Below are 10,902 nucleotides of genomic sequence, written 5' to 3'. Positions count from 1 at the left end.
TGTTTTCAGCACTTAAACAGGTAGTTAGAGACTTAGACTTGCTTAGGTGAGGTAAGTAGAAGAGTTAAGTACACACAGAACAGCGAGGTCTGTGAACATAAATTAGGATTTGGAGTCCAGTTTCTCTGTCTTTCAGAGCTACTTTGTAAGGGATTGTACCAATGTGATACACAGCAAACCTGGACAATGACTTAATGTCTTATATCATTAGATGTTTGAAAAAAATATGAAATTGTAACATTATCTGAGGCTGGAAAGAAAAAAAAAAAAGATTTTAATCTATCCTGCTTCGTTGGGTCTTGTTATTTCTGAGGTTTGAGCCTGAGTAAATTTTTTCCCTTGCGAGGATCTGGGTAGAAGTTTAACCATTTCTTAAATGCATTCTTTTTGGGATTTATTATGAATGTATTCATTTAATGGTGTAACATTCTTTGTTTCAGCTTGTAACTATCTGTTAAGTTTAAGTTAACTCATAGTTACTGTGTTAGCTGAGCTGAGATCTCAGTAACCAGTGGTAATATAAATATACAGCTTAAATTTGGAAATATTAACTCCTCTTTTTGAACTTTTTTTCAGGGATCAATTCCATCTTCATGTGCAAGCTTTGTAACTTATTTTCACCGAATCAGTCCGAACTATTGTCTCATGTATCTGAGAAGCATACAGAAGAAGGGATAAGTGTGGATGACATCATTATTCCGCTCCAACCTCTAACAGTACCCACAAACATAAACAAAGACGGAGAAGGTACATTCATAAATTGAGAGGAATGTAATTTTCAAAGTAATTTAGTTTTTTAATAACACCTGTGGTGTGATGATTCTGCATTGTGTATAGAACAATTTACGTAGCTTATTTTTATAATGGTCGCTGTAGAACTGCCAGCCTGAATTTCATTCAGTGCAGAATAGATCAAAGGACAGATGTGGATAAACTCAGTGTGTGATAGGGGATGATGACATTGGTCTCTTACTTTTAAATGTCAAGTATAGCGAAGTCTGCTTCCTACAGCTTTAATTTGAGCTGTATAATAGCAGTGGGAAGGTTGTGTAATAGCAGTGGAAAGCAAGCAGGGCACCATGAATGGAGATCTTGAGGCTTAGGAATGGTGGGTGGTGTGCTTTGAATTGTCTAGCTTGTTGTGTTTCAGATAATATTAGTAGTTCGATTCCAAAAAGGAAATGGTGTGATTCATAATTTATAACTGTGCTTTGATATTGGCACTGGTAAATAAGGCAATCTGGTAGTAAAAGTTGAATTAGTTATACAGAACAATTTTACTCTGTAATGGAAGAAGTTACATTCATTCAACTTTAAACTGATTGTAGTTGGAATTCTTTGCAATGTTTGCAATGAGTTCTAAATAATTTGTAGTTGTATTTTCTTTTAGAACTTTAATAAGCAATGGTTTTATATTGTTGGCAATCCTCTTACTTAACACAACTACTAGGATTTTCCAATCATTTTGATTTCTGGATTTTAAAAAGTATGTGCTTATGAATAAAAACCACTCTAATATCATGCTAAAAGATTTTTTTTCTTTTTAACATATGCATGTGATATTTCTTCATCTCTCTACCAGCAGTAACTCAGCAGTTATATTAACTTCATCGACATACTAAGATATTTCTAATAATGGTCATACAGTATTCAACTGTAGCTGCTATCTCCTCAGATGGTTGGTGAGGAAAAATTGCACTGGATTATTATTTCACACAATAACTGAAATAAACAGGGCATCAGAAGAAGATGAATAAATATCAGATCTACGTCAAGTTTCAAAATGCAATCCTAATTCTGTTTTAATCGTACAGAGTGAATTTCTCTGACATGCAGAATGCATCTTCCTTTCTTAACTCTTTGTTATCCTGCATTTCTGAGCCCAGTGAGACTGGTACTACATGAGATTCTTATTCCTTTTGGTAAAGCGGCTCTTCTGTAAGAGAGTGTTGCACTTCCTGTGTTGTATGTTGTTGAGCATGCATTGTACATTTGTGATAACAGCGTGTAATTACCGCTGTGATCTGAAGCAGCAGAAATTAGACACATGCAGCTTTAAGGAAAATAACGTTGCAAATGTAATTATGTGAAATATAACAATCATAGGTTAAGTTACGTATTCATAAGTTACCTTTTTCATTATTCTTGGCGAATACTTTTCGTCATTTGGTTTGATCATATGGTGCCGCCGTTTTCAGATTATGTAGCCCAAACTCTTTGCCATCTGCTGTCAGTAAGAATGTCAAGGTAAATTACTTCCACGTAGATTTCAACTTGTATTACAGACATACTTTAATATTTCTTCTTTCCCATCACACAGATTGATTTTAGAAGAGAGTAGTCTGTTCTGAAGTCATATTCAATTATTTCCTGTGTTCTGTTTAAAAAAAAATAGGGTATTTCATAGTTGAATATAGGAATTTGAAAAGTTCTGCTTTCAAGGCATCAATTTTTTCCCTCCCATTATGGAATCTGCAGCAGATAAAACTTTAGAAGTTTATTATATATGATTTTTTCTCAGTGGGCCCTTCTTTGCAGTAATTCAGTATTGTCACTAAAAGGAGAGGTGATTGATGAATGACAGTCTTAGAAATTACAGCTTCCTTTTAGTACTCGTTGGCTGATAGATGAACATCTTTTTGTCCTTTGAAAGCATAGTTTTTCTTCCAAGTGCTGCTAAACACTGTAGGTTCTCCAGAATTGGTATAGACGAGTGAATGCTGAGTTGTTAATGGAGCTCTGTGTTTTGCCTGAGTAATAAATTAATGATTTTGTAGGTACTGCGAACAAGTAGAACACTAGGCAAGTAACACGTGTTTATTACTCTGATGCTGTTTTATTGGCAGTGCTCTCTGCTGAATTTTGTTTAGTCACGCTGCTTTCCTGTAGTTAGGTCACGATATATTTAAAGTTGAGTTGTCCTAACCATTTTGGTAGGATAATGTTGGAATTTTTTTAAAAAGTGGAACCAAGGGTACTGGACAGATGTCACTGTTACACAAATTATGCATAAGTCACGTTTTGTCCAGCGTTTGGGAAATGACAGTTTGCTGGTAAACCGTAGTGACTCGTACTCCACTTTTGCGTAGTTACACAGTAACAATAAAAGACTGTGGATGAGATTTGTGTGCATAAATTTGTATGGCACCTTGTGAAGAAGATTCTGAATACAGCCATATAAAATTGTAATTGGTAAATAAAATGTAATTAATGGGAACGATGACAGACTTCAGTAGAGTCTGATTGAGATGCATATATATATTGCTTAGCTAGACTTCAGGGGATTAATGAAATGCAATTCTGCTGTGCAATAACATAAAGGCCTCATAAATGGAAATATTCTGTGTTACTCATGTTCTAAGTATTTTTGAGACAACTGATTATTAAATGAACTGATTTGGAGAGACTTATGTGAACAATTCCTATGAAGGAACAGTATGAAAATGGACATATAGTTATTTCATTATTCTCTTTTTGAAGAGCCTTTTCCAGGTCTTTGAGTACATGATTATATAGCATGGCACAGAATGTCTTCCCTAAGTATTGCCATTGCGTATCCACTACCAGTCAATGTGAAGATTGGTTTCAGTGTGTCTGTGATGAGTGTGAAATCCCCCAAAACAACTAAGATGTTCTTGAGCGAAAAGGATCTTACTTTTAAAATCTTTTTAATGACCAGTTTAGAACTTCTACTTCTGACTAAGCATCCTTGAAAGAAGTGTTATGTTTGTTGTTTCTTTTTTTCCTATTTTTTTTAATATACTACTTTATTTTTATAAACAGTTGAGCGGATTCTTTTTTCCTAGCAAGTGATGATGTTTCTGATTGACACAAAGGAATGACAATGTACTACTACTATTCAATGACTATGTTTTCTTACTCCTAGGTGATGCTTTGAACTGTGGTTAGTACAATGAAGAGTGAATGGCTAGCTGGTGGCAAGCTGGGTAGAGAGAGATAGCTGGAATTTTATGATCACGTGCATTGTTAAAAACTGAATTCTAGCATTGCTCATTCAAAGCAGCTAGCAATATGTTCTTACCTAGAAAGAGGTAAACACGCAGCAAGGAAACGAAAGGACCATCTAAGCCTCGGAAGTTCTGGTGATATATCAGTTGACCATATGAGTCCTCCAGTTCCTACATATGTTGCTCTACCTAGTGCTTGCCACCAAGCCTTTTTAAATGTCTGAGAACTACTGCCAATTGTCCTACTGGTAGGCTCGATTACAAACGGATGTAGAATTTAAACATTCTTTGTATGCTTGCCACACCATTAGTAGTCCTAGTGACAAAAACTACAATTCTGTAGGCCGTAGAAGAGGATCTACCACCAGAGTTCTAAAGGAGCAGTTTTCACATTTCAATTTGAAAACAAGAGTTTATTTCAATTTCTGTCTTAATGTGAAAATGTTCTGGTTTTGGTTAAGTTTACATTAAAACAGTCAAGAAGCAGCACACCTCTTTTACCTGGTTCTGCTTAATTTCTTTTTTGGATAACATTTTGGGTAATCTGGTGATTGCATTGTAAAACTGCAAAAAAGAATATCATATACAGAGAATATGGTGGTTGCATTCACCCTTCAAATTCTGGGATTTAATTATTTTATAGTAACCTGAGCACGTGTGTTCCTTGTATTTTGTTGACACATTGGCAAACTGTGACCTTTTTGTAAGTTGACATGAAGATAAATGTTGGTTGATTGTTTGCTTGTTTTAATTGCATATTAATTTCTCTAACTCAAGGCACCAAATACTGATTGCTGTGATTGTTGTCTATCAAAATAACATGAATCCAAGGGCTGGAACACCTCTGCTATGAAGACAGGCTGAGAGAGTTGGGGTTGTTCAGCCTGGAGAAGAGAAGGCTCCAGGGTGATCTTATTGCAGCCTTCCAGTACTTAAAGGGGGCCTACAGGAAAGCTGGAGAGGGACTTTTTACAAGGGCGTGTAGTGACAGGACAAGGGGCAATGGATTTAAACTGAAAGAGGGCAGATTTAGATTAGATATAAGGAAGAAATTTTTCACTCAGAGGTTGGTGAGGCACTGGAACAGGTTGCCCAGAGAAGTTGTGGATGCCCCATCCCTGGAAGTGTTCAAGGTCAGGTTGGATGAGGCTTTGGGCAACCTGGTGTAGTGGAGGGTTTCTCTGCCCATGGCAGGGGGATTGGAACTAGATGATCTTTGAGGTCCCTTCCAACCCAAACCGTTCTATGATTCTATGAATGGTAGCAAAGAGAAGTTTTAAGTGGGTTGATGTCACCGCTCTCTCTTTGGCTGATAATCGACAAAACTACTTTAACTGGAGTGCAGTAGCATAGAAGTTCAGAATGCTCCTGATGGAGGGTTGCAAAACCTTATGTGAAAGGGTTGTTTTCTGCCTGTTCATGATAAGGCTTTTGGTGTTATTATGTTATATTTAAGCAGACAGGTACTCCATCCTCCTATAATGAGACAGAAGGCTTTTTGTTTTGCTTGGTATCAATTACATGGTTAACTCAAAGCTATAGTCTCTGTTTGTGGGTGTTTGTTTGTCTGGAATACTTACGGGAAGTGTTGAACAGATTTTGAATATGATGCTGCCACCACCTCCCCTTCTCTTACATCATCCATCATCTTCTCTTGAGGTTCCTTGAGGTCATTTCTTTTTCCATATGCTCTAAGTCAACCAATTTAGTAAGATTTTTTTGGCACGTGTACTTGAAAATTATTTGGGATTTTTTTAATTTTTTTTTAATATCCTCTCTTTTTATGATTTTTCAGACTTTTACACTGTTATTCTCAATTTATCGAGCAGAAGGTAGACTATTGGCTTGATGAATACTTGATTAAAAGCTTTAGAGAGTTCTTAATCTTTGTTCTTGATATACACTGGTTTTGATGAAGGTTTCTGGAATAAGAGCAGGAGAAATGTAAATTTCTCATAAGAGACACAATTTATGTGTAGTACTACCAGTCTGTTTTAGCTTGAATAATCTGAAGATATTTTCAAGTCTTTAGAACTGCAGCAGTTGCTTAATTACAGGGCATTTAATCAAAAGACATATTGCTTATTTCTACCATCTGTGCTGTGCAAAAAACCCCAAACCAACAGTAAAAGTATGAAATTCTGAGGAGAATATTTTTATTTCTGCACAAATCTCAAGGTTTGGAAATATTTTAGTGCAAGAAAACTTCTAGGAACTCTTTGTTGTGACTACCATAAGCTGAAACAAGCACGAGATTTAAATTTGCTTTTTTTTTTCTGAGCGCTAAAACCAGAGTTCTTGGCAAAATTTTAGTGTGTGCCCGTCCTTTGTCTCTATAAGTTTATAAAGATGGTGGCTGACAGGTGCTTCATACCTGTTCTGTTTCACTTAGCACATTATACTCTGTTTTTTTTTTCAGTTATGACAACCATATCAAGCTCTCTTAATTCTCAAAATTGGAATTTACTGCGTGTAATGGAAGGTTCTTAAACTGGGAGCTTGGTCATCGTGGGATGCAGAGACAATTCAGACCTTATGTGATCTGAACTGCACTCTGGAGAGTAGTTTCTCTGTTCCTTCAGTATAGAAGACAAATATTAACTAATTTCAGAGCTCAGGTGTGTAATAGATAAAATGAATCCTAAAAGCCTGGAATAAGCCTGTCTGTGTCCTATTTCTCCATACACCATCAGGCAAGCTCTTCTAGATACACCCTAATTTTTGCTTTTCAGAACGATGTATCTTTATGCAGGTACACAGAGTAGATCTGGTACTTCACCAGATGTCTGCTCAGACTTTAAAAGAGCATTTGACCGCTGCCATGCTTTGCTGTTTGTGAACTGCCAGTTTCTTGCAGAAGAGCAAGTTCAAAGTAAATAACTAAAATCTATACAATAACAGTTGGATAATTCCTCACAAAGCACAGTATGAAGAGGCAAAAAAAACGAGCAAGCAACCCCCGAGATTAACGTGAAAGATGGGACTGACAGAGGCTGATTCTTTTCATTGTATTAAACTGTTAGATAGAAATATCTTATAGCTGGGATGAAATCTCCTAAAATAACTTGGTCACTATGCAGAAAACGTCCCCCTTCCCTCTGAGTATCTGCTTTTGTTGACTGAAAGTTTGCTTGGGATCTGGTTGGTTTGGTCAGTGAAGTCAGCAGTTCCATCTGTGGGCGAATGGTAGCAGGTGGGTTTTGAAGTCCCTGCAGCAGTGACGAGAGAAATCTTAAGCAGGAAATACGAGTGTCAGGTTTTTTCTGGTGTTCTGTATTTCTGTGTTCACTACATCTCCTTGATTTTATCAGTGTTTCCTCTACAGAAATAAGAAACGTCAAGTTGTGTTGCATTTATAAAGATTTGTGAATGACTTCTGATTTTAATTATTTGAAACGCTCGTTGAGGAGATATTTTTTGCATGACTTCTGGAATTTATTTGTTGCCAACAATCTTTTATACCAACTTTTGGCTTGAAAGTGCTGACAGTAAAGGACCATAAGAATTATTAGAGAATAATTGTTCAATTTCTTAAAAGGAAAATGAGCTTTTGGTTTTAAAAGATAAACTGTTTTTCTCTGACTACATCTCAATTCTCAAGCAATTTCTTTGAGTTGCTTTAATTAAAAGGGTTTTTTTTTGCAGTGTCAGAACACAGCAGAGCAACTTTGTAGAATATGCATGCTGATACAGTTATACAATATAAAAGGGTGCTTGCAGTGTAATTTCTGTAAAACTGTGGCACTCTGACATCTGTGGGTCTCAATAACACAAATGTTATTGCTCTGCAGCTAACTGAAATGCCAACAAATGACATTGCATAAAAATAAATTTGTGTGAAGCTAACCCTTTTTTAAGCTTTACGGATAGAGGCTCTCAAACTTCATTTAATACTCCTATTTTTCAAAGATCAGATGGATATTAGCTAATTAGCTGTGGAATTTAATTATAGCTTCTTTTTAACTTGAACTTTCTTTTCTAGAGCTTCTTGTAGGGAAGAGGAAAAGAGGCAGACCAAAAGGGTCTACTAAGAAGTTCTGTGCGGATGAAGATGTGGCAGAAAATAATGCTGTTCCAAGTGAAGAAACTCCACCTGGGACAGAAGAAGGACTGGAACTGTCTGAAGTCTCACCAGGCAGCTTGGAGTGTAGGAAATGCAATCGGAAGTTCTCCAACACACGTCAGCTGAGGAAACATATCTGCATTATTGTTTTAAATGAAGGAGAGGAAGAAGGAGATGGAGGTAAGAAAATATCCAACAAAAATTCATGAAACTTGTTTTAAAACAGTGTGTTTCCATCCTGTAACCTGATTGGTAACAACTCGTAATCCCCCGTGTTAGTTTTAAATGGAATTGCATAGTCTGTTTCTTTTTACATAAAAAGCATGTTGAAGCAAAACTGAGAATAAAGTTAGACAAGGTATTTTATTTTTTTTCAAAAAGGTCAAAATGCTTATTGCACTGATGATTGTCTTAAACTCTCTGAAATGCCTCTTTTACATAAGAAGCTGTTCCGTTTCTCACAAAGGATTACAATTTTCCAGTGAGAAGTGGTATGGGCCACACAGGTAAGTATCACACATAGGTGAAGATGAAGGATCCTGGAGAGGTGTTTCTGTCATGTGGCTTGGGAAACCTAAATTCTGTCCTCTTCTTTTGTTAAATTTAAAGACTGCTTTTCTGGATGACTTGTTTTATTTTATAAAAAAATAATGCCAAACTTATCTCTTGTATTTTACAAAACTTACATGAATAACTGTCTTTAGAGTATGAGAATTCATTGTTTAAATTAGGTTTAAGACTGATTTGAATATATTCAGCCTCTCAAATAATACATTAGAATATTTTCAGTTGAAATAGACCTGCAACGATCATCTAGTCCAACTTCCTGACCACTTCAGGGATCACTAAAAGCTAAAGCATATTACTAAGGGCATTGTCCAAACACCTCTTAAACACTGACAGGTATGGGGCATTGACCACCCCTCTGGGAAGGCTGTTTAAAAAGATAACAGTGAATATTCAAGGATGGTATATAGTGATAGGACAAGGGGCAATGGCTTTAAACTGAAAGAGGGCAGATTTAGATTGGATATAGGAAGAAATTTTTCCCTCTGAGGGTGTTGAGGCACTGGAACAGGTTGCCCAGAGAAGTTGAGGATGCCCCGTCCCTGGAAGTATTCAAGGCCAGGATGGATGAGGCTTTGGGCAACCTGGTGTAGTGGAGGGTGTTCCTGCCCATGGCAGGGGGGTTGGAACTAGATGATCTTTGAGGTCCCTTCCAACCCAAACCATTCTATGATTCCATGATTCTTTGATTACAGCAGAAGGGTCGGAAGGGACTTGAAACAATCATCTAGTCCAACTGCCTGTTTATCTTTGCTCAAAAATGAATGTCACGTGCATACAAATACATTTGTCCAAATTATCTAATTTTAATGAAAACACAAAACTCACATCAAATTAGGTTTTTGCTTTTATTATAATTGCTTAGCATAATTCCCTGTTGATTCTACTTGTAGACAAAACTTGCCATTGATTTTCCTTAAGTTTTCTATTACCCTTTTGTGTCCAGTGTGTCGCTATTGTACACATCTAGTATGACTGTTTTACTTTTAGTGACATGTAGAATTTAACTTCTAAGGCAAAGAATAATTAAAATGGGCTTGGAATATTTTGACAGAGCACAGAAACTCTTGCATTGATATGGTACCTGATTATTTATTTCTATCATTAGTGGGAGGATTTTTCAACTACGTTTAGTGACCCTCACGCCAGCTGTCTTACCTCTGACGTCCCAAGTGGCTGTGCCCTTTGCTGTTTGTATGTGCTAGGTAGGATGTTAACATTTGCATTATTTTGGCAATGTTGCCTTTTCTAATGTCCCTTTAAAATAAAATCTCAGATCAGAGTATAAACTGGAATTAACTGTTCTTCACCTGTTAGCTCATTAGACCTCCTAAATCCGATCTGGATCTGGTTTGCTACGAAACACACCAGCAGATTTTTCAAAGTAAATTGCTCAGCCTTTTCCTTCTTTAAAAAGAAAATAGCCTCAATTGTGGATGAATGGAACATTTTTTATTTATTCTCTGGCAAAAGCAAAGCAATCAAGTGAAATAAGCCATTCCTGAGCAGCAAATAACAAGGGCTTCCAGTCGTTGATGACTAGTGCAGCTAGAATGTCTCCAGCTCAAAGCTTCCCACCTTGACTACAAACTGTGAAGGTATTGGGGGTTGTTTTATCCTGAAGGGATAATTCTTCCTTGGATTACATCTGGAAAATTCAGTCTTCAGCCATCTACTGATTACTATCCCATTGCAGGAAATCCTGTATGAATCTTAAGTAACAGACTAATTAGACTGTATGGAAATTAGTTATGCGTCTGGTCAGTATTACTCTTCCCAGCAACTCTCATGTAACTGTTTTGAGATGTGGGACCACAACTACAAGTGGTGTTCAAGACACAAGAGCATCTCTGGTTTACACCATGGCATAAATTTTTTATTTTTCTTTTATTTTCTACTCTTAATGGTTCCTCAGATTAAGTTTGCTTTTCTGACTACTGCCGAATATTGAATTTATGTTTCCAGGGAACTGTTTAGAAAGACAGCCAAATCTTTCCTACGTTATAAGAGTCAATTTAGAGCCTATCGATTGATCAGTAAAGTTTTTTTCTGTGTATGCTTTGCTTTGCATTTATTGTCACAGTAAGTGAGAGTCTGTTCCAAACTAGCACCTGTCTGCATATATGTGTTTATGCACTAGGTTTTCTAAGCTGCAATTATACTCTGCAAAGATCAAGTTAGTACTTTAGGAGAGCCTGTGGAGCGACATAGGGTTAGCCAAATTGCTCATAGGCTCTGTTGACTGTGTTAACTAGAGCTCTGTCATAATGGCAATTTAGAAATGTAGCTTGTGGGTGCCTTAAT

The 10,902-nt window shown here is 36.6% G+C and overlaps 1 protein-coding gene across 4 annotated transcripts in view; it reads left to right on the top strand.

The window, feature by feature from the left end:
* Positions 1 to 578: 578 nt before the first annotated feature.
* The window catches only part of ZFAT (zinc finger and AT-hook domain containing), an 82,689-nt gene continuing 72,365 nt past the window's right edge, over positions 579 to 10,902 (top strand). For 3 of the 4 annotated variants that reach the window (XM_086609577.1, XM_086609575.1, XM_086609574.1), the window contains exons 1-2: positions 584 to 747; positions 7,951 to 8,211. In XM_086609577.1, the coding sequence (XP_086465703.1) occupies positions 594 to 747; positions 7,951 to 8,211 (415 nt within the window). In that variant the 5' untranslated portion in view covers positions 584 to 593. Of the gene's footprint in view, positions 748 to 7,950; positions 8,212 to 10,902 lie in introns of all 4 variants that reach the window. The other variant, XM_086609576.1, reaches the window with a different exon arrangement.

Source organism: Tauraco erythrolophus, chromosome 3 (genome assembly GCF_009769465.1).
Source record: "Tauraco erythrolophus isolate bTauEry1 chromosome 3, bTauEry1.pri, whole genome shotgun sequence".
Taxonomy (NCBI): Eukaryota; Metazoa; Chordata; class Aves; order Musophagiformes; family Musophagidae; genus Tauraco; species Tauraco erythrolophus.
Note: the sequence above shows the minus strand (reverse complement) of the source record. Positions and strands in the feature narration are given on the sequence as shown.